Source organism: Tetrao urogallus, assembly GCF_951394365.1.
Source record: "Tetrao urogallus genome assembly, chromosome: 15".
NCBI classification, from domain to species: Eukaryota; Metazoa; Chordata; class Aves; order Galliformes; family Phasianidae; genus Tetrao; species Tetrao urogallus.
In genome coordinates this window covers 14867921-14892880 of record NC_136828.1, presented here as the reverse complement: position 1 = coordinate 14892880, position 24960 = coordinate 14867921, and the positions used below count along the sequence as shown (strand labels likewise).

At 37.3% G+C, this 24960-nt stretch overlaps 1 protein-coding gene across 2 annotated transcripts; it reads right to left on the bottom strand.

Annotated features, from left to right (window-relative positions):
* Positions 1–179: 179 nt before the first annotated feature.
* On the bottom strand, positions 180–24591 carry GSPT1 (G1 to S phase transition 1; the record flags this gene model as incomplete). 2 transcript variants are annotated; one of them, XM_079542727.1, is made up of 15 exons in its annotated part: positions 180–356; positions 993–1161; positions 1374–1463; positions 1880–2053; positions 3687–3767; positions 4079–4172; positions 4928–5068; positions 5938–6092; positions 6438–6618; positions 8753–8830; positions 10340–10373; positions 11400–11627; positions 12370–12411; positions 12758–12805; positions 24246–24591. In XM_079542727.1, 15 exons carry the CDS (start codon positions 24574–24576, stop codon positions 304–306), a joined length of 1899 nt encoding a protein of 632 aa, XP_079398853.1. In that variant the 3' UTR covers positions 180–303. The 2 variants fall into 2 exon arrangements, with proteins under 2 accessions (XP_079398853.1, XP_079398852.1); XM_079542726.1 differs by having other exon boundaries at positions 24282–24576.
* Positions 24592–24960: the final 369 nt, after the last annotated feature.

Here is a 24960-nt window from a genome sequence, read left to right as displayed (position 1 = left end):
TAAAAATCCATTAGAATTTCGTAATTATAGGCAATTATGTCCACATGACTACAAAGCTATTGCCGAATCTTTCCAAGGAAGCAGAATTTGGGAGAAAAAAAATTTTGGGGGGAAATTCAGTGGCATAGCAGAGCTCTCAATATGAGAAAGCTGACATAATGTGGACCTTTGCTGTGAAATTTGTCTTTGCAAAATATGGGGAGAAGTTAATTAATGGGCAGAAAATAAGAAGGCGGAGTGAAGTAGGCTTCTGCAGAGTCGATTTTCCTCACAGTATTACGCGGGGGTCATTGAGAAAAATGCTTAGTCCTTCTCCGGAACCAGTTTCAGAACTTTTCCAATTGCAATGGTCTTACCTAAACCAAGGAGACAAACACCACAGTTACATACATTGTGGAAAAAAATATGCGCAATCTCTTACGAGCACAAAAGCTTTCGCCAGAAACACAGGCTGTCCAGTGAAATGTGTCCAGAAATAATATAGAGAATAAATTTCTGTGTTGCATGATGAAAACACCAATATATTTTAGAAGTACTATAAAAGAGTAAATAGAAATAGTAAAACCTGTTGTTTTCATATTAGAACATACATTACAGATCACGGAAAGTGTGCTCTGTATCCAGTTAAGCAGAATGCAGAGCTGAATCCTTCTGCCAGGTCTGTTTATTTCTTTTAAAGATAACAGTTGTATCTTTTTGGTCTCTCAATAGAGATACTATGGTATTTGTATCCTGGGTAGACATTCCAGGATGCATTAGGAGAACAGTGCTCATAGTTCTTCAAATTCAGCCCTTTATCTCAACAGCGTACCTTTCTGTAAATTATTCCTCTAACATAAAACATACTAAATTCTAGCAAGAACTTCAACCAACAATAATTTTTATTTACTTTCTGCTGTTACACAGACACAGTAATTTCAACTAGATGTTGGCAATGCTTCATTGTCATGCACAATCTATTTGTAATAACTGTATTTTTGCAGCACTCTTACCCTCATCTCTTAAAGTAAAGCGACCCATCTGAGGGAAATCTTTGAATGTCTCAAGGCAGATAGTTCCTGCTGTCCTTAAACGAGCAATGCATACTTGATCTTGTTTCACAAAGCGAGGCCGTGTCTTACTTTTTTCTCCTGTTTTTTTGTCCACCAAGCAGATTAAGGCCTGTAAAAGAGGAAATAATATTTAGTATTATTAATAGCTGTGAATGCTAAAGCAGTGGTTATTTCTTTTAAGACTTACTGCATAAAATAATCCGTCTTCACTGAAGATCTGTGCTAACAGCTACAGCCACGTTTGGAACTTTGTTTTATTAGTCACTCTAGAGAACTCTTCACCCCGGTAAGTACATTGACTAGATTCATATCACAACTTACTGTTATCTCAACTTCTTCAATACAGGTGTGGATGTGCAGCACAGCATTGTAACCTGGGCAGATAATGGATTTGTGCTCAATTATCACTATCTGTAAGAAAAAAAAAAAGTTCATTTCTCCTTTTCTTCAACTCATAAGAGAGCAGAGAACAACTAAATAAAGAACTATTAAAATGTAATTCAACACACAAGCATAACATCTTTGTTAGATGAAGACTTGGAGATGACTAAGTTGTTTCTAACTGAAGAATTGTTTTGACAAGATCCTGTTCTCCACGTTATAGGTGTATAAAACTTAACTAAGTTACATTCAAAACAAACAACATTTTTTAAACTCAGACAGATGAGGTCAGAATAGCTTTGTATATTATTGTCAGTTAGTTCAGAGATACAATAACAAATGAGAGGTCTCAAATGAAACTGCTAAAAATTAGGTTTGGTGGAACAGGCAAAATATTTTGATGCTTTTTACCCACTTACACAGCAATCAAATGTTAATTATTCTACCTGGGCATCAAACGTGCGTCCAGAATGACACAGGTTGTTGGAATCACAGAGAATAAATCCTGGCAGGATCTCTTCCTCTTCAATTCCCTTCAGTCTGATCTTTAAATTTTCACCTGGGGCTACTGAATCAGTTTCTACATCATCAGAAAGGATTCCAAGAACTTCCACGTTGTGCTTTAGGCAAAAAAATGCAGTTTTCTGTTATGAATAGTTTAGTCTGGTACAAAATCACTTCAGTATAACAGGATTTCAATAAATAAACTCATTATCATTTAATTCCATTATATTCAGTTTTGTAAGCTTCAAAAAAACAAAACATTTGAGTGATGAGTCATTAGAATTCAAAGCAGTGTATTTATTCAAAAAGATTTTATTTCATATAATTCTATATCATATGTTTAATAGAAAGAAAGCAGATTTCAAAATATATCCACTATGTCTCAAAAGAAAATTAGTTAAAAAAATTTACTTAGATCTGAGAGGGACAATAGATGCAAACTGCTAACTAAGGAGAATGCAACCTATATTGTTGTGCAGTCATTACATTCCAAATGAAATAGCTTGAATACAAATGTGATCCATGAAATCCTTCAGTATCAGAATTCTACAGGATCTATTTTTATCATCTTCTCCAAAAAACAGATTCACGAACGCTCTAAGAAGAAATAAAAACTTATTTCCTTGATCTTTCTATATGCTGTAATGTCTCTTCTAATTTTGTGTGTGTGTGTGTGTGTGTGTGTGTGTGTATATACATATATATATACATACATACATATATATATATATACACACACACACATATACATATATATATATGTGTGTGCGCGCGTGTGTGTTACTAGCCAATATAAAACACAGGAGCTTTTTCAGAAAAAGTTCCTGAAGCTTAGGTTAAATACTCATTAACTGCAAAAGCAACTAATAAAAGAAGAATGTCATTAAAAACACTGGATATTTCCTGAATAAAAATTCTGTAATAGTTTGGTTAAACACATTTAGAATCTCTTATTTTCTCCACTCAACCCCAAAATAACAAGCAGTAGTTTTATAAAAAGCTGTTGTCTATTAAACGACCTTAAGAAAGCTTAAGTGATCTTAAGTAATCTTACTGAAGCTGACATACTTTGATTAAGAAATACCAGCTTTCAGTTAGCTATAGATGTGTTGTACATTTGAGTATCAAGACATTTTCTAGCAAACTACCTCAGTGTATAGAACTGGAAAAAGTGCCAGGTTAAACAAGATGACAAATAGTTAAGAGCAAAATTTCCTTTTCGCTTTTTTTTGTAAGAAGGGAAGGAAAGGGAAGGGAGGTAAGGTTCGGTAAGGGAAGCAAACACAACCATTATTTCAGTACACTAGTCTTCTCTATCTCCCAAACTGTATTTTCAAATTCTTCATTTTTATATTCTCTTCAGGTCAACACAATGATTTCAAATAACAATTTTACATTAAGTAACAGCAGCCTACCTACATAACCTACTCTTAACTAGAGCCATCCTTAGTTTTTTTGTGGGCCCTCTAATAAATACAACACAAAACACTTTAAATAAGCTGTTTGTTTGTAGCACTAGTGATTTAGTTTACAAAAAAAGATATAATGTGAGTTATGAATGCTAAGGAAATGAATGACACACATACATGTATGTGTATATACACCTAGGAACGTCAGTTGTTACTTGAGTCCTTAATTCCTCTCAACTGAATAGAAATTGTTCTGATTTAAAGTAGTAAATGAATACATTTAAGAATCAAGCTGTTTTCAGAGTAGAAATATTTTCTAAATATCTAAACCTTACCATACCTTGTTTGGCATCATCACAAGCTGTTGTCCTTTGCAAATTGAGCCTGATTCCAGCTTTCCAAGGACCACAGTGCCCATATCCTTCATGAAAATAAATTGGTACATTAAAAATTCAAAACATTTTTTTCCTCAAGAGTCTGCTTTATAATACTTAGAAAAGTGTAATTACTTAACCCTATGAAGTTACAAAGCACAGCAATACTTGATGTTTTGGAAACTGTTCTCAAAAAACATTACAGATTAGGAGTCTTAATGTCAGTGGCTTACTTCCCCTCTGTCATTACTCCACAGTTGGAAAGACAAAACAATACCCTCTAGAAAAACAATAGTCAATTTACTGCTTTCTGAAAATAAACCACTTATCTTTTCAATACTATCATTTTAATTTGTACCTTATATTTATCCACAATTGGCAGCCTGATTGGTCCGTCAGCTGAACGGTTGAAGTTTGGCAAGTTATCCAGATATGGAATAAATGGTAATCCACTAAAAGCAGAAGGCATTAATTTTAATTATACAAGCACCCATCTATTTAAAAAAAATACCCAGAGTGAATAAATGCAGTTTCACAAAGGGAAACATTTTCATATGTTATTGTTGATCACTGTGCCCTCTAATAGATAGCTGTATCCATCATAACATCCCATCATTAGTGTTCACATCACCCAAGCTAACACTTTATACCTAGGAAGTGCACATGGTTATGTAACATTTTAGGTATATTTTACACATTATTCCCTTGACAATCTTGCTCAATACACTTAGTATGTTTTGAATAGTCAAAACCCATCAGATAGTTTCAAATATGATTTTTGTTAATGTTTTAATTGCTATCAAGAATACTGGAAAATATGATGTCTAGTACTCCTATTTGTGGCTTGTCACTAATTATAATACAGTTTCAAGCAAACTTCACATCAAAACAGTTACTCATCCTAGCAATGTATGCAATCACTGATAATCTGAAATGGTAGTAAGGCATTTAATTCCACAAAGGCAAAATTTAATAAATACTAATACTTTTACAGAATCTGCTAACTCCAACCTTTTATGGCTTTCATGTTCAGTTAATTACATGGGCTCTGTGTTCTTCCTGCCATACTCATACTTCCTCAAGTACTTCAGCCAATAATTCTTAAACACAAATATAATATGCCAAGCTATACTTCCAACTTTCACTGTAGCATTTATTCCTATTGAAATGTAACTAATATGCAAGCCATTGAATTTAAGATACATACATATACCAAGGACAGAATTCAGACTGTTCCTTAAGATTTGCTCCAGTGAGTCCTGAGCAGGGCATGAAATGAATATCTTTCTTGGGATTAAAGCCAACTTTCTTCAAAAATGGAACCAGTTTCTCTTTACATTCCTCGTATCTATTTGAAATGAGCAGTACATCAAAACTTGAATTTTTCAAACATGACATAACAACAAAATCAGCCTTATTTAAATTCTCAGCAGTTATTTTGTAAACAGCAAAACTAATAAATCTCAGTGGGCTAACTGCATTTTCTCCCCAATCTTTCAGTACAACTGAGTAGTGCCTATTTCCCTTATTCCTCTGCTCCATAGAGCACAACTAGTTTTCTCCCACTGACCAATTAATGGATGGATAAACAGCAGCACAGACCAGATAAACTTTTAAGCAAGAGGCACAGGGCAAGATACCAGGACAGACAAAGTAGATAGCTACTGAGATCATTCTGCAGGCTTTCATGCTACTGATGTCTTTGTTTCTTCCCATATTCTATATCATTTCACAAGACAATGCTGTTTCTATTATGCTTGTTCCCTTTGGTTTCTGCTGAATTCAGTAACGTCAAAGATTCTAGGAAGGTTGGGGCACAACCAAGAGAGAACAATTGGCCTTGCCTTATTCAAGTAGCACACCAAACTGATGTAAGGTTGCATAATCCCTGATAGCTTTCCTCAAAAACTTTCATGATTCTTGACAGCATGACAAGTACTCTGACAGCTATTCTTATTGCAGGAAGAACTGTAACCCGTCACTACGAAAACATCTCTAGGGAAATGCTGTTCTCACCAAACCTCAGCTAGGAGTTTAACAGACACATGGCCAAGCAATCAAGAACTGGCAAATTAAACTACAGAAAGCAAAATTTCCTCTCAAGTTCAGTATAAAGTTTCAAGGTTTCCAGAAAAAAAAAAAAAGACACAAAATAAGTTGAAAAATAGCTTATTTTGATATCTTTTGATGAAATTTTCATTGTTATGTTAAACTCACCTTTCATTACTCCAGTTTACAGTTGGATCATCCATTTTATTAATAAGAACTATTAAATGTTTTACACCTGCTGTTTTTGCTAACATGGCATGTTCTCTCGTCTGTCCACCTTTTTCAAATCCAGTTTCAAACTCTCCTTTTCTTGCAGAAATAACCTAGTTAAGAGTGCATATTTTAATAATAAGCTCTACAGTTCTCTCAGTAGAACAACAGACAATGGATAATATTACTACCAAAGTTATTTTGGATTAAGGTCAAAATTGATAAAAGCTTGGAAAATACATTGGCATAGCCTGAATATTATCCATCAGTTTCTGCACTAATGTATATAAAAACCACACAGTAATTGTGAACTATTTTAAAAAGCTCTTCAGTTACTCCAAAAGATACTTCAGGTTTTTAAATTTTGGATACTTTAGCCAACCAAATGAGTAAATAAAGTAAGTCAAAAGCATAATTCCACAATACATCCAAAACAGAACAGTCTAATTTGACCTTACCAGCACTGCAAGATCAGCTTGAGAAGCTCCACCAATCATATTTGGAACAAAGCTCTTATGCCCAGGAGCATCTAGAATAGTGAAGTGTTTCTTCTCAGTTTCAAAGTAGGCACGACCTACTTCCACTGTTTTACCTTTGTCACGTTCTTCTTGGTTTGTGTCTAGAGCCCATGAAAGGTACCTACAAAAAACACATATTGTTTTTATATTAATTTTTACTTAAGTATGAACATTTGGTTATCATAAAATTTCTTTTTCCCTTAACAATTCTTAATCACATAAACACTACCAAACTAAAGCATTTTCAACACCAATAGTGACTTTTTAGAATGTTATTTGAGTTTTACTGCCCAGTGCTAGCTGTCCTACACATAAACCTGTGCAATTCTGAACAACAGTTTTCAATTCCTAAGTTCTCCAGGTATGATCTAACCTCAAATACTACAGCACTGAGCTTCCCTCAAGTTTGAAAAACAAACTTGTGTGGATCGAACACAAAACCATTCCCTTTTTGAACATAATTAACAGTTCTGATTTGCAAGTATTTTTTTGCTTCAAAATTAAGCAGAAGTTGGCTAAAATACATGTTGGAGTTAAGTTTAGACAAATGAAGTGAAGAATAAACTGTCAAAAAAAGATTTTTATTTCAGGATTTTTAAAAAAAAATAAATAAAAAAATCGATGAACAGAAGAGAGAGAATCCAAGTAATACTCAATAAGTAGTAATAATTGAACTGGCTTAAAAACAGTTATTTTTAAGTGTTAACTGCAGCTTAGTTTAACTTTCCTATTGTCTTGATGATTTCTAAAGAGATAGTTGCTAACTCAGCTGAGCAGTAATCAAGAGATGGAACTTCAGGGACCATGTAACTCATAGACATTATGTTCAGCTCAATGGAGTCAGAGGATGCACTAAATACTGGGAATTACAGTTACACAATCACACTCTTCCCTAGGGAGAAGCTAGGTTTTTTGTTACTCACTGAAGTCTAGATAGTGAGCTAGATAGCAACAGTGCACATGATCTTATGCATTGTAATCATGCTGTTGTAAACCATGGCTGGAAGATTTCAGTCAAGTTACAGGTCAAGTTTTTCTCAGCTTACAGAAGTCAAACAGGAAACCAATGCATGGTAACTGGATAACAAAGCTTCTTTTGCACTTTGGTTTTTAAGAAAGGAAATGTATCTTTGAAATTTGAACTGCACTGAAGTTTATTTATTTTTTAAATCATAAAGTGAAATTGTTCAAATTTCAAGACTCTCAACACGCAAAACAAGATCTCCAATAACGACAGACGCGCAGTATTTTCTGTTGTATATCAGGATGTACTTTAAGGAATAAAAATAGTGTTCAATTGCTACTCTCTAAAAAAAAAAAAAAAAAAAAAAAAGAGAAAATCTGTGTCCAAGTTGGCCATCAATATTTAGAAATGTTCCTAAATACTCATTATCATGGCCAAATTCCAACAGGGGAAATTATGCTTACTTGATAAAAAAGTAACACACGTCACCCTTTCTACCCCTCTACCTCTCACATATAATACAGTTAATTCAGGTCAATGCCCACTCCTAGACAGTTCCACTGCTGTTCTCTTGCTAAGAAAGTTTTTGGCTGCTGCTGTTCCAACTCCCCATTTCCCTGTGACAGCTAAAAATGAAAAGGTTCGAAGTAAAATCAATTTTCCAGGAGCTGTTTGACAGAGAACACAGGCTGCCATACATGCTCCGTGTGTGTATACAATACACAAACGAAGAAAAAACACACTACAAACAAGACCCCAAAATCTATACATGACAGCATCGTCTTGCCTGATAGAAACTTAAGAACACTAGACCCCATGTGCTCTCTCATTTTTCATACAAATAAATGTTAATGCCAGAACTATCCACTTGATCTTTTCTCGTATCTTCTACACTGACAATTTTGATCTCAATCTTTTAGGTCCCTCTCTGCTGTTTACGGGTGAAAGACACAAATTGAATAAACACAAGAGATGTTTGAGAAAATCACCTGCTTTGTATTCCTTTTACCAGACAACTAGGCATGGTTCTAAGATAAAAAAAAAAAAAAAAAAAAAAAAAAAAGATAAAAAGGGAAAATAAAAAGCAATAAAACCTGTTTCAACGTGAATTGCACTGTTCAACATAGCCCTGGATAAAGCAGTACTGGAAGAAAACAAGAGGTTCCTCCCCCCCCAATCCAAACCCATTTCAGCAAGAAGCAAGTCCAATAGGAACAGAGATGAAAAAAACTCTCATTTTCATCACAATGCAAAGAAAACAGGATGCTATTATCTTCAATCAGTTTCATACCAGGTTTCTCTGTTTTTTTCTTTAGCTTCTCTTTCATATTTTTCAAGTGTTCTTTTATCAACCATTCCTGTCAAATACCTAAAGAGGGAGGGAAAAAAAAAAAAGTAATTTTACATAAACAGGAATGTAGTTCCAAATAGTTAGTTGTACTATTCCTACAGATTATTTTGAAGAATTGGATCAATCTGATGTGAATAGCGGTGGATTTTTTTCTCCAGAAGAGGCCACACAGTTATTTGTAGGAAGTACACCATCACTGCTTTATGACAGATAAATATCTTTTGTAAGCTTACATGTATAATGCTCTGCAGTAACAAATCTTGAAAAGAAACTACATCTGATATTTACATATTGGAGACAGGAGAAACTAAGAAAAAGAATGAAGTGAAACATCTCTAAAATTTAAAGGAAAATACTTTTTTGTCTCGTTCTTTCTACACATAGAAAGTAATCTATTATTTTAGCAGAGATCTTTCAGTTACCAAAACAGGTTGATGAGGAGCGTACAGTTTTAAAACATCACAACATTCAGCTTTTTCACTCACATACTTCCAACTTATCTTCTAATAATGGTAATCTGCTTAGTTTACAATGGAAAAATCAGCACCAGTAAATAGAACATTAATGACAATCTTGGCATGCACCCTTTTCCTTCCCAGCCCCCTATAACAAAGTGATGTTCTATAAAAATGAAAGACCACAGAAAAATTCCTACCAAAAAATCTAACAAAACAAAGCCCAACAAGCCGTTCAGGAGCCCAGCACACCGGTAGGAGCATTAAGAACAGAAATTTCCTCGTACATGGAGAACAGACAGTCAGACAACAGAACGCTAATTTGCTCTTGTACGAACTACAAGGTTAAACGCAGCATGACAGCTCCAACATTCCAATTTTGTTAAAACAAAACAAGATGAAAATGCCAAGACAAAGACCTCTCTCTTATGCTGAGAAAATTACTTTAAAATCCTAGGAATACTTCACATCAGCAGGATAGCATTTATTTCTTCATGCACCACATTCCATTTCTTGTTTTTGACAAAACATAAAGATCAAGCTGCACTTATTTACTTATATACCATAAAATACTGCATTTTCTATGCACTATTTTTAAAATAGACTTTTAAAATTACCATTTTAATTTTACATTTTAAATCCAATTAAATCTGATTAAAATCAAATTAAATCAAGTTAAGCCTGCCAATGTTAACACAGGGAATAAGCAATTTTTTTTTTTTAAATTCTCATGAAAAGGATGAAGTTAACAAGCACAAATAATTTAAGAAGCATAATGAAAAATAGTCTCATTCTGAAAAAAAAAAAAAAAAAAAAAAAAAAATGCATTGAGGGTCTTTCCCCCATTTAATAATGCATGCTTTCGCAGTTGTTTCCATAAATTGAAACTCTTAAGGTTAGATCAGCTGAAATTAAAAACCTTCAAAGACAATAAACAGAGTGATGCTTCATCATAAAAAAAAAATATTAGTCTGCTGATTAACTTCAGAAAGAACATAACTTATTTTACTTAATGCATTATAATTCACAAAACAGAACAGCAAATCTAAAAATTTCATTTGAGTTTCCTTACATTATTTGTCCTCCAATAGTTGACTTGCCAGCATCTTAAACAAAAAAACAAAAATAAAAATGTTAAGTCATTCACAATTTAAAATAAAATCCTAGGGGAAAAGAGAAAGCAATTATGAACAAAGTCATCTAACTTGCTTCCAAAGATACAATTTCTAGATTTAATCCAACTGATTTTTTGAAGCATCTCTGTTTCCCTTTTTTCCATGAGTTAACTGTCAATTCATTCACAATAAATAAAAAAATAGTGCTTTAATACATATCAACATAGCATCATTTGTAACTAATGAAAACTCAACAAAAGGGACCAGCAACAGCATGGGGTAAACTTGCGTATGAAGCTCTTGCAAAACCACTTTCCTTGCTACCCTTCACTCTTCTACTAATTTCTAGAGGCTGCCCTTAAAATAGAGATGTACCTCTGACCACTGCCTCACTTTTGTGCAACTCTGCTCTGAATTTACCTGAGGACTAAGTTACAACACTTAAAGTGCTAAGAGATTCTACATGTAAAAATATAGGACCCATGATTCAATAGTCCTTTTGTACTTCTGATATCACAAGATTTTTCTGGAGCTTGTTGAAACTATTCCAATGGGATGTTATGCTACAGGTTTCAGGCTTGTATTAAGTTGATCTGTTGTTTATAGTTATATAACTTTTTATCTGCTGAAAAATAATTTCTAAATTCATTAACAATTATTAATAGTAAGAACCTCCTGAGAACATTTATAACAAACAGAAAAGAAGCATCATTTTCTGATTCTGTCCTTTGAGTCACTATCACAGATTTGTAACTTCGGCATTCAGAAGAGCAAGTAGTTGAGAAATCATCAACACAAACGCCACTGTGTCCAAGAGAACTCAGACAAGTCCATCCTTGCCAGTCTTCCCCTGAAAGACCTGCTTTAAATTACTTTTTCTAAAACATCCATATTAGGATGAATGTGCCTATTAACCTCGAGGGAGGATGAATAGCTGCAACAGAAAAACAGAATTATTTTCTAATCTTCCCAGATAATACACAATACAATACATTACTTCCCATCCTTACAACTTACCGACATGCCCAATGAATACTACATTTACATGCTCTTTTTTAGGAGCACCTGGTGGTGCTACCACAGATTTCGGTTTTGGTATTTCCTCCTCCTCTTCCATCATTTCCTGAGTGCCTTCTTCTGAAGGTCCTGCATCCACTACTGGACCACTTCCTTGTTCTGCTTCACTTGTTTCTTCTTTATGATCCCATGACTCTTCTGGGGACATCTCTGTCTCTCCATTTTCCACTAAAAATTAACCAAATAAATATACTAAACCAGATCAAGAAACTAAAAGGAATGACTACTGAGAACAGCCCCTATCCCCAAGATGCAATCAAAAGATACTGATTATCAAGTCTGAGAACATCTGTTTATGTTGAAAAGGCAGATGCTCATTTCTGAAATAGTTATTACTAGGAGTTTTTGGACAATCTTATATGCTAATATCAGAAAACTGTTTCACAGGCAATTAAAAGATTTCTGTTTTAATAAAGCAAAAATTTTATTGGGGGAAAAAATTTTCTGAAAATCAACACATATTCATGCTGGTGTGAATCCATAGAAAAATATGTTTAGAAAGAAAAAGGGAGGGATAATGGTTTAAGTTTCCTGAAAAGCCATACAAATAAAAGGAGAAAGAGACTATTTTCATGTTCTGATTATTCATATTACTAACATTTTTCATTAATCGCCATTTCGTGTGTTGCATTTCATATATGGAAAATGACTTCTGAATAAAATGTTGCTGCTTTTTCCAACGTAATCCAACTGCATCTGTCAGTGCATACTTGTGGTCAGTTTGCTAATCTAAGCATAAAGACTTGATGAATATTAGAAAGGACCAAAGCACAAAGGCTCAGTAAAGTACTCTTCAATTTTGTTTGCAATGATTCAGCAAAAAACAACAACAACACCACCACACAACAACAAAACAGTTGTGGTTATTTTATAAACCTATTATAGTGAAATGGAACTACTTTCATCTTACCAACAGATTCTGAAATTTCCATGTTAACAGCAGCATTTGAACCTAGGGGAAAAAAGGAATCATTAAGTACACGTTTATCACAACAATATCAAGAACACAGAATAATAGAGTAAACTAATAAACGTGTAGTTCAGATGCTCGGGCACTTCCCTATGCTATTTAACACAACCTTATTCAGTTTTAAAAGTTCTGCTTCACGCGACCTTTATGGCCTTCAAAAAACCAATTGGACCTTATGTAATTTGCAGAGCCTGCTCTAACACTAAATAATCACTGAATGAATTTTAGAAAGAGATCAGACATACATTAAAAAGTGAGAATCTCTGTAATATTCACATTAAGTTGTATTTAATGGAGCTGTACTGTGTTGTCAGAACATAAAAATTACCTTCACAGGAGGCCGTCTGCTCTTCTGGAGAAGTCTCTACAGGTAAACCTGCATTGAAAAAAAGTTTATCAAAGAACACTGTTGTAACCAATTTCCACACTTTTATACAAAGGACCGTTCTTTCAAAAAGTGTATTTAAAAGACTACTTCCACCCACCACCCAGCAGCATTAAATATAGTCTCCAGGCATGAATATTTCCAAAGAGCGCTCCTTCTAAGTTGTAAAAATAATATACCAGTTCAGAAAATAGTTCCTTATCCCTCAAAGATACACTAAAATAAGATCTTATTTCAAAGGAAGCAATTTCTCTATTCACAGTATTATACCCTATCCATCTTTTTTGGAAACACTTGCTGGTTTAACTGTTAGTATCTAACTGATGTTTAGAAACATGAAAACCAGCTTGACCGTACCCAACAAAATGTGTTAGCAGTGTCACAGTGTAGGGAAAGGTTCTGCCAGCTTCACCTTACAAACGTACCTACAATACTGTTCTGCCTCCTAAACATTCCTCCTAAGCACTGAGTATAAGACTGAAACAAACTAGATAGAATAAATTATTCAGGTCTTGTGTTGAGTCACTGATGATATATTCATCTGCCTACTAAATTTGCCAGTCTTTGTAAATACTCTAATACAGCCACATTACCCGGAGGGACTTCTCACCAGGTGTACATTTCAAAGCCAGAGGAACGTTTTCTGGATAGCTCATCCAAGCCTCTCATGCACTCGATCATGCCACTAAACCATATGCTGAGGTACAGCTAACTATTAAACATACTAAAAGCGATATGCTCACATTAACTTCCACCTGATGTTGTGGGACATCATTCCACACCATCAGGAGGCATTCTATAATTATCTCCAAAACCTTAGTCTATTCAATTTACTTCTGGTATAAATTCAAAACTCTTTGAAGGAAAGAAAAAAAAATATTTTTTTACTTCAGCCACATGCCAAATACAAATTCATACCCTCTATTTAACTGCACCCATCAGCTTTCCTTCAGTTACACTATAAAAGCAGAGATCTTATGGCATTACTCGCTCTGTATTCATAATGGGACCTACAGTGAAAAAAAGAATCCCTTTAATAGAACAAAAACATGCAGAAAAGGACCTGATTCTAAGCCTCTTTGCTTTAGCACTGTTTGTGCATTTGCTGCAGACTTCTATAAACTGGAGCAATGCTGAAAAGCTGGAAGAGATCCAGATGACAAAGCTTGCAGGCAGGGTGAATGTGGGTCAGAGCACAACACCCCATGAGCAGCAGCAGCAGAAAGGGCACAGCAACATAGAAGAAAGCATTCAGAGCAAGGTTCCCTACACTTCTGTATCATATCATTTCTGATCTACATGCCAGAGTCCCAGTGCCACAGGGTCAAATCATTCTTTTAAAGCTTTGATACAGTAAGTAAAAGCAGAAGAGTAGACTATTTTGAGATTCTTTGCAAGAATTATTATTGCCATTTGAGAACCAGGAAAAATCAAGCGTCCCACTTAAGCATGGTAAGCAGGTGGCACAGAATTTAAATATGAACATAAGGCTAATTTTACACGTGCAGAATTAGTTTCAATCCAATGTCATTTGAGCAAGCCCCTGATTTTACTCCCAAAGTTTCTCCACAGTGGAAAACTTGTTACATGACAGTGTTTGTGTACTTGTTCACAAAGAGAAGATCTACAAGTAGTTTAAAAAGGATGGGAACAGAGTTCATTCTCTTGAGGAGTAGCACTCCCGAAAGCAGGTCCATCTGTTAATTTTCATAATCTAAGCAAACTAGAAAAATGAATACATTTTGTGTATGGATGCCATACAGCACTAACACCACACAGCAGCAGGGACAAGACCTATTCTTCATTGCCATAGCCACTGATTAAACTCTGGTCACTTTGATACACAAAGTAGTAGATGTTTTACAAGAGGACTCAGACTTACATAAGACATCTACTGCTCCTTCAAGGCAGGAAAGGAATACAAACTGCTCTAAGAGAGTTCATTGTGAAGGAATCAAGTAAAGCAGGACTTATCATTGTGAAGGAATCAAGTAAAGTAGGACCCTTTGGAAAGGGTCCAGAGGAGGGCGACTAAGATGATCAGGGGGCTAGAGCACCTCCCCTGTGAGGACAGGCTGAGGGAGTTGGGCTTGTTCAGCCTGGAGAAGAGAAGGCTGCGGGGCGACCTCATTGCAGCCTATCAATACCTGAAGGGAACCTACACCCAGGAGGGGAGTAAACTCTTCATAAGGGCTGACAATAGCAGGACTAGGGGAAATGGATCCAAGTTGAAGGAGGGAAGATTTAGGTTGGATGTTAGGGGGAAGTTCTTTACGAGGAGAGTGGTTAGGCCCTGGAACGGGCTGCCCAGGGAGGTTGTGGATGCCCCGTCCCTGGACGTGTTCAAGGCCAGGTTGGACGGGGTCCTGGGCAACCTGATCTAAATGTGTATGTTTGGTGGCCCTGCTAGGCAGGGGGGTTGGAACTACATGATCCTTGAGGTCCCTTCCAACCCGGGTGATTCTGTGATTCTGTGATTCTGTGATTATCAATTTCAAAAAGAACAGGCACTAAGTGATGAAAAGAAACACCCTTCAGTAATTTCTTTCTTCTGCTAAAGAATTTCAAGTTAAGGCAGGTTATTCTAGGCACTGGTACCTCACAAACAAGATGAGAAAAGAAAAATCTGAGTTTAAAGTTTCAGATTTGTTATTTGCTCTATGTGGAAATGACCAAATGCCCTGAAGTATACTTTAAGACAAATCACCCCCCAAAGAAGGGATGCAGTTCTACTTCTTAAACAGCTGCGCTGCCACACTGCACTCTTCATCTTCGCATCAGCAGTACTGCATCTGTAACTACTGAGGCAAAGAAGCAGCTGGGCTGATCAAAAACTGAACTACCCGGCACCTTTTGGCTGCATCTGCTCTCCAAAGCAATTTATCAGCCAGTAAACGAGCACTGCAGTTGCCACTACAGAGCAGACACAATAGCTCTCTCAGTAATTCAAGGAAAAACACTTGACCTTTAAGTTCTGAAACAGTCTAAGCAACATTTAGATCATGAGGGAGGGAGGGGACAGCGAATAATTTGGATCTAGCTGAAATAGGCTTACTACCTAGGAGTCGATGCTGATTTACAGCACGAGCAGACAACAAACCCCACACAGTCCCTGTAGCAAAATGTTTTTGAACAAATTCAGAAGACTGAAGTAACCTTGCTCATTTCCCCTGGGCAGTAAAAGACATTGTAACACAATATCTTTAAAGGTGAGGGAAACTGAGGAAAGTTCCAAGCAGCCCTTTGAACTTACCCCAACCTCTCCAATACACTCAAGCAGATATACAAAGTTTCCAATTTTGGGATTTTCTGGAAGTCAGTGAAGTAACAACTAAGGTTAATACAGTTTGCTACTGTTATAAAAATATTCTATACAGCAAATGGAACACAAAGAAAATCTAACACTTTTTCATGGAGCTTAACAATTCTCAATTCTCTCCTGTGAGCATAACTCAGGTAGGATTCTCATCACATTAGTTAGATTCAAAATGCAGTTTGTGTGAAAAGTGGCTTCAAAGTCATTACATATCTTAAATGATATGAAATTGTAATGTTAAGTAATGCTTCAAATTCTTGGATTTATGTATGGCTAACAACACTTCAGTTTTATGCAGCACCTTTATACTCCATCCCTCCTCGAACTCTAAATCAGGAACAGCTGCATTTCTTGTTCACCATGTTACAGGAGGTGTGCAGTTTATCTTTAGTCCTCTTGAAAAGACAAACTACTAGGGTTCTGATTAAATCAGTGCAGAAAGTAAAAGTGTTGTAGTTATCTACTGGTAGTCCAAAGTTGCATTTATCTATAGGTAGACCATTAGACTTCATGTAATTCACAGTCTAGTCAGAAAAAGGTTTAAAAAAAAAAAAAAAAAAAAAAGAGAGAGAGAAAGAAATAAAGAAGTTTTAACAATATTCACTGAAGCAGTATGCATGATCCCAAAAATGAGTTAAAAATTGCTCTATTTTAATAACAGGATGATTTGTCTCTTTAAATACAGCTGATGACCTCCAAGAAACAAAACAAAACAAAAAAACAACCTGTGCTAGAATTCATTTTGCCTACTTAATTTATATTGTATCCTACTACAACAGATGCATTTGTTACGTACTACATCAAGTGGTGTACTTGGAAGCATTTTTGTTGTACAGTAAGTAAAGTTGCACAAGCAGATCCGATAAAGTTGTCATTCAACCTTTGAAAATATTTTTTAAAGCTCTATCTAAACCAGGAAGTGAACAACACTGAGAATTTCTGCTTCCTATTTGCCAGAGCACAAAAACTAATTAATTGGTCTGGAAGGATATGAGGTGCTAAAGGCATGATTTAGAGATGGGACGTGGCAGGTCCAGCTGACAACGGTCCTTACTTTGAAGATCCTTTCCGACACAGATGATTCTATGATCATAACTACAGTTCAAGTACAGTCCTATGGGCAAATTTACATGCTAAGCAGTAATGAGAGCTCCATCTTTATCTGAACTGGAACATTTACCAGAAGCACAGAATAAACAAATAGCAAATATCTCCACATAAGCAGATACCGTTCCACGGTAACTGGTAAATCCTCAGAAGCAGTTACCTGAGCCACAGTGCAAACACCTTCATAGAATCTGCTATCATGGCTCAAAGCAAAGCTATAACCTGCTTCCACATATAGCAGAACTCAGACTTCTCTGTTGCAGAGAGAATTAAGAATCCAGGCTGGTACTTCCAATACGGGGTCAATTAAATGGTTTGTACAACAGAATGAAGAGTGGAAAAACAAAACAAATGCAGAAAAAAAAACCACAAAGAGACAAATTAAGTTTGAAAGAAGTCTTATCAACAAGTCTGAGACTATACAGCAGTTTTGTTGTTGCCTTGGAACTGGAACAACAAGTCCCTTCCCAGGAATTCCTGGAAGGCTAGAGATAAGAAATACACCCACCTTATGAATCCCATCATCTTCCATACTTGTGATTTGAATACCTGAGTTAGTTCAATATGTATTTACAAAATAGTCATACCACTACGAAAACTTTCATGAATTACATGATGTTTGTTCCCCACTTAAAAAAAAAAAAAAAAAAAAAGGATATTACACCAAAGTAAAACTTAAATGTCCAAATCAAACCTACAGAGCAGAAGAATCAGAATGAAAGAGATTCTTAGTTCTAAAAAAACAAACAAACCAAACAACAAACAACCCAAAAGATACTGTAAGCACAAGTTTAGAGCTAAATGAAATGTTTCATATTCAATATTTTAAAATACACAGATCTCCAAGAGTTCACTATAAGTAATTCAGGCATTTTCTAAGTTCATTTACATCCAAAATTACTTTCTTCTCTTCTCTGACTTGCTTCATATGGTAAGAACCAGCTTGAGGAAGAGACAGTTTTGTCTAGCTTTTAAAATGAACCAATATATGAGCAGTTTTAATATGACTTAGTAATATTCATTTAAAATATTCATTCATAAAAAAATTTAAAAATACCAGTTGCTTTGTGTTCTTAGGATTTTATTACACACTAGCTTAGTAAGACCCACCTTTTTTCCTTCCTCAGTGAGGACACACACCTTAAGTTTATCTTATAAAAAACCAACATGCTTCTTCGCAACTGAGTCTAAGAAAGCTCATAGTGATTTTCAAGAAAAACAGTGAAAAATAAGAGTTTCTTTACAGCCAAATGTCTGTGCTGAAACGACATACTGATTTCTCAGACAATCAGGAAAAAAAAAAAAATAAATAAAAATCAAGCTCTCAATTCAACTACTTAACATTTCCACTCTTTCATAAATATATCTCAAAATCTGTAGGAATAGAACAAATAAAACAAAAATCCTGCATATCCCACGGATTTTTACCAAATTAAACTCAGGTCTTAAGATTTATGCATACAAATAGCACATTTCAATACTGAGTCACCTGTCCTAAGCAAACTTTTGTACTGAAATTGTATGAATTCCACTTTCATACAAACCTCTTCATCATACACATCACTGATCAAACACTGTCAGTTTTATTCCTTCACAACAAAACCACCTTTCCACCTTAGCTTCGGACAACTACATGCATCCCTTGCTTGTATGTGTTGCATCATAAAACTGGAGAAAAACACAAGACTTATTAAAATTGAACTTCTACTAGAATGCAAAAATTATTCCAAATTATTTCTGTGTGCACTTTGATAAAACAGCTAAGTCTTAAGATAACACGATGCTTTTCAATATGGTAAATCAGTAAGCTAGCTCAGGGTGCCAGAGACATGGTCAGCAGATCATGCACACTCTCCAGGACAGTTCATCTAATTCACAGCCTGGCTTCTAGCAGTTTGCCTTTTACTGGAGTCATGCAAAGGCCACAAGCCTGATGAGTTATTCCAACAGGAACAACGCAATGCTGGCCACCTGCCTGCAGACAACTGAGATGTTGACAACCAACACCAGAGTGGCACCCTAACTGCACCACATGCGTACACTATAGCTGGTGATCTTGCAAGGCAGTGCCAAGACATACAGCCTTTCTCCATGCTGACCACTGTGAAAGAGGCTATGCAGGTCAGCCATCAAGAGTAGCTGATAAAGGACACCAATGCTCTAAACAGTCAAGTGGTAACGTAACTCAAGATTTTTTTTTTCATATGTAACTCATACCATGTCTTAGTATTCACATGATAGCACTAAATTTCATTCATATGAACAGTTAAGGTTACAATTATGAGCTATTTAATAATTACGAGCACTAGTGTCACCAGTTCCCTATATGTGTGGAAATTATCATCATGTAGCTACTTAGAAGTTGTTATGAGTAAGCCACATAAACTTGTAACCCATTTAATGCTAGCTCAGTGAACTATAAGTTTTAGACAAAGAAAAAAAAACTTTTAGTCCAACTCCTGCCTCCATACAGGACCTCTCAAAATCAAACCCTTATGTCCGAGAGCACTGTCCAAATGTTCCCTGAGCTATGGCAGCTTCGTGCTAGGAACGCGGCCCCTGTTCCAGCACCTGACCACCTTCTCAGTGGGGAACCTCCTTCCAGAACACAGAATGGGGCAAAGCAAGACATCACCAATTTGGAAGTAATTCCACCCAACTCTGGAAATTACAGGCTTCAGAACAGACGCAGGAGATACTACAGACCCTTTGTTTCTGGTTTTAAAGAGAAAGAAAAAAAAAAAAAAGAGAAAAGCATGAATGTTCCAGCTAGCTACAAAGTAAATAAAAATGAGAGCAAGAGAAACCAAAATGATAGATGCTACTACCTATACACAGACTGCGAATGCCCAGCTGCTTGAACGTAACTATTTCAAGAGTAAGCTTTGCAAATCAATATTTACAAGTCTGAGGATATTTAGGGTGTGAAACATTCTAAGGGGCATTGAATCTTTAACCAGGTGCCTGCTTTGCTCGAGACAGTAGGTAGGTGCAAGTTGCCTAAATTAGTCATTGCTGAGTACATTCAGAAATCTGCTTGAAGTGTTCAACATAACATGTGTTAGAAGAAGCAGTAGCACTAGTGCTACCAAAAGGCTCAATGTTATCCTTCTCTACGCCAGCTGTTACATTATATACCTATTTGCTCCCCTTATTGTTTTATCACTGTCACCTTTTCCTTAGCACAAGCACTGCATACTGCACTGAGCAATTCAGGTGGGAAGGGACTCTGGGAAATCTTCTAGTTCGGTCATCTGGTTCAAGCAAAATCAGCAGCGAAGAGCAGAAAAATGACGTGTAAAAATTAACAATGTAAAGCCCATGCAAGGGAGCTGCAATAGATTTTACCAGAAACCCCACATACATTCAAGTACTATGACAAAAACATAACCATAATAGTGTAAATTGATGCTGCATTTGCTGATGTTGCATTTGGATAAACTTTGTTTGGATTTCAGGTATGAATTATTAACACTTCAATTTTCTCAAGAGAAAAAAAAAGTGTTGCAACTGTTCCTTTGTGCCTTAATACAGAAACAAACAAAAATGCAAAAGTATTGATTTACAACATTAATAAAATTTACTAAGAATAAGTCACAGAACAGCAAAGCTGCGAGGGGCATCTATGATCAAGAACGTTTAGAGGCATTAGCACAACCATACTGTCATTTTAACTATCATACCTTGCCTTAATTTAGTTGAGCTTGCTAGTCCAGCAGAAGCTTTCCTAAAAGAAGCTTCCCCCTAGAAGCATAATTCGTTCTAGATGTTCTTGACGCGATTCATTGGAAGGCACTCTGTGCTATCTGTCGCAAAGAAAATTTGGAAGCCTCTATCTCACACTTCTGATGGAACTCCCAGAAAGATTTTGAGCAAATGAGTTTTGACACAACTTGATAAAAGCAGGTCCTCACAAATACAACATTTGAACATATTTTTAAAGATACATTTCTTAGATTCAGAAATTTAAACAATATACTCTTTTTGCTTATAATCAAACAGTAATTCTAAACTGATTCTTAAACTATCTGCAAGCAGAAATTTCATTAGCAGTAAGCACTAGCACACAATTTGCTATCAAAAGAAAGCAGAAAAAAAAGAAAAACAACCATGATTTGGAATGAAGGTATCAGAAGCTTCATAACTTTTAGGAAAGCAGCATTTCACCCCCTGAATGGTTTTCCTCTGAACATCATTTCAGTGCTCTAAACACACAACAGGATTTTTAGATAAATTACTAAAAATATGAGTTACTGTGTGTAAAAAGAAACACTATGACATACAACCGCCAGATAAGTGAAATCAGTTCTGTGGAATTTCTCTATACCCAATGCTAATTTGGGTATAAAGACATATATACACATATATCTTATAGAGACATATATACACATATATACACATAATCTGCACATTGATCTTAATCTACAACACCCTTTGAATTACAAAAGAAAGACGACATCTCAACACAACTCAAAATCTCAGTAAGAGAAAGTTCTAAGGAGAAAAGAGTTACTAAAACTTAGGTTCAGGCCACTTAAGCTGACAATTATCTAGATTCTTCTTAAGAGTTCAGATATGGGTCCTACTTAATTCAAAGAAGTATCTGCACAGTCCTCAGTACAGGTAATAAATATTTTCGTACCCCATAGGATAATAGAGAATGTATGTCATGGAACACCTAATTGCCTACAGAAGCAAAAGCAAACTTGATTGCTGAAAAGCAACCTATGATTATACAGTGGTGCTGAATATGTTGTCCCGATTTCTTTCCAGAGCCAGCTCCACCTAGTTCTCCTACTCAGGAAAGTAGTTGTTGTCACTTTATACAAAAACCCTGCCAGGACAAGACTGTCAATTACTTTAACTGAGTACATCATAGCTGGGAAAAAAAACAAAACAAAACAAAACAAAACAAAACAAAACAAAACCCCACACCAAATAGAATCCTCCAGTTAAGAAAAAATAATTTATCTTATTTATTAATGAGAGTAGAAAAGAACAGCAGATTTTTGTCTACTTAACTTCAAGGACACTCAAGTCTAATTATAGAAAAATGAAATTATGAACCTCAAAGAAGATATAGAAGCAAGTCGAATTCAAATCAGGTAGATCACAGCACTATATAGGAAATGTACTCTTCAACTAAGATAAAAAGAAAGGCTATTCTGATCACTCCAGATTAACAACAAGCTTTCAGTAAAGTCACCCTTAGTATCTGGAAAGACAGAAACTTACCATAAGCCCTTTAGGTAGCAAAAGAGGGGAGAAAATTAAAGCATGAAGAAATAAATACAATGAACAGGTGAGGAAAAGTAGTTCAAATCCTATTAAAATACTGGAAGTCTTAGGAAAAAAAGCTTTACAGAGTGGCTGAAGGGAAAAAAAAAAAAGTTCTCCTAACATTAAAAAACCCCAAAAAGCTTTCAGTCAAAGCACTGATTACAAAGTTAAAAAGACTTAGGTACAAGGTTGGCTAAAAAAACCACAGAAGAATTAAATATTACTTAAAGCTGAATGACATGTTTAGAACAGCCTCGAACTTCCTCCTCTACCTCTACAGTGAGCCTTACACACCAGTGAAACTTAACACACACATTTAATCTCAACAAGATCCAACAGTCCGTCCAAGGCACTTCTTTGAAGCATGTTTCAATGCACTGACATACTGTCTGCCCCACATAGAACATAAACTACATTTCTCAATAAAGATCAGGAATGCTTAACAGCAGTAAAAAAGCCACCCACAATCAATGTTTTCTCTAAAACAGAAAAGGGGTTAACGTAATGTAAATTTTAAAGGATCATATGTGAAAGTTACAGATTTCAGCTATCAACATCAGCTGAGTGTAGATCCCAGTAAGTGCCAGACTAACTCACATACTAAATCAGCACACAATGGATAACAAGCCACGATTAACACAAAATCATAATAAACACAGTTTAACAAGTAGCAGCTTTAGTGAAATAAAACTACTGCAATCAACATCTGAAATATGAGCTTATTCCAAACTGTATCAGGAAGGATACAGAAAGATTCTACGGGAGAAAAAAAAAAAAAAAAAAAAAAACAAAAACCACAAAAGAACACAGGAAAGTGTCTCTACCAGGTCACAAACTCCTTAGCTGCAAGTGTGACACTGATATATTGCCACAAAACTAACCAATATGTCTGACTTCTGGAAGAACCTTCAGTTTGGAGCTGGAAATTGAAAAGAGGCTCTCCTTAAATATCCCATATGCAAAGTAAACCTAGTATTAATGCTGCCTGCATGGCCCTTCAAAATTAAAAGCTGGGCAAATTACAAGTCCGTCCACTGACATAGGCCAGACAGGCAAATCTCCATTCCTTCCGAGCTGTTTATCAGCTTCATGTTAGAATAAAGTTAGCTACTTGATGTGATCTTCAGAAAGACATTTAAAATATGCCTGAAACACTGGTGGCAGAAGCAGTGCCATTCCCCCACTAACACTATGCATATCACCACCAAAATCATCAATCACTGTCTCTAGAGGCCGAGGAAAACGACCGCTGTGTGGCTCATTCTCCCCACGGGTGACCCTTTGCAAGCGAAGGCAGGCAGGACGAGGCAAGGGGGGGCCCCGCGCACAGAGCACAGCACCCGCACCAGGGCTCTGCCTCCCACAAGGTCGCCTCTGCCGTACTACCGGGTCCTGCGAAAGCCTCCCTAAGGCCCCACAGACTTTGGGGACGGGCAAGCGGCCACCACCAACCTACCTACAGCAATGCTATCGCCCCTCCGGACAGACAGAGCCGCGTGACGCCCCTCGCAAAGCCCCTCTCCCGCGCGAGACTTCCCCACCCCCGGGCACTCCGGGCCTAGTGCTGCCTTCTGACCCCCGCCAGGCTGCGAGCCACCTCGCAGGCCAGCGCAGTGCAGCCCGGCTCCCCCACGCTCCGGAGGCCCCGCGCCACCCCCCGGCCCCGCGCAGCCCTTTCCTTCTTCCCCCGCACCGGGCCCGGCAGCCGTCACCCCGCGCTCTTCCAACGTGGCCCCATCCCGGTGCCCACCCCGTCCCACTCACCGTGGGGCGGCGGCAGGCCGGGCGGGGGCGACGGCGGCGGCAGGCCGGGCGCCGGTGCCCCTCTGAGGAAGGACGGCACGAACTCGGCAGCGTGGACATTGGGCACGAAGGGTTTAGCGTTGACGTTCAGTTGCCGGCTGAACGCCGCCCCAAGCAGCTCCTGCTGGGCCTCGGCCTCCGCGGCCGGCGGGGCGGAACCCGGGCTGGCGCCGCTGCCCGTCTCGATGTCCGCCTGATCCCAGCAGTCAGGGGCCGAGTCGCTGCTGCTCCCGCTGCCGCTCCCGTTCGCCTCCATTTTGTGGCTGCCCCACAAGCCTCTGCGGCCGTGAAGCGTCTCCCAGCGTCCGGGGTAAGAGAGAAGCCGGCGGCAGCACCGACTCAGCACTCGCTCCGCCGATTCCGCGTGCACTCCACCGCCCCGACGCGCAGCTTAGTATGGCCTCCCGGAGTTGCCGTACCCCCTTCTTCCGCCCTCCCCGCCCGCCATTTTAGTAGTTTTTAGGTGCCCGGGGCCTCATCCCACAGTACGGACCAGGAGTGGTGCGGGAACTGCAATGCCCGTCGTGCATTGCGCCAGCACGACCTCCCCGGAAGAGATGGGAAATGTAGTCATCTGCGTCTTCTGTGCACCCAGAAACGACACTTCCCGTCAGTCTTTGCGCTCGCCTTTCGCTCGTGC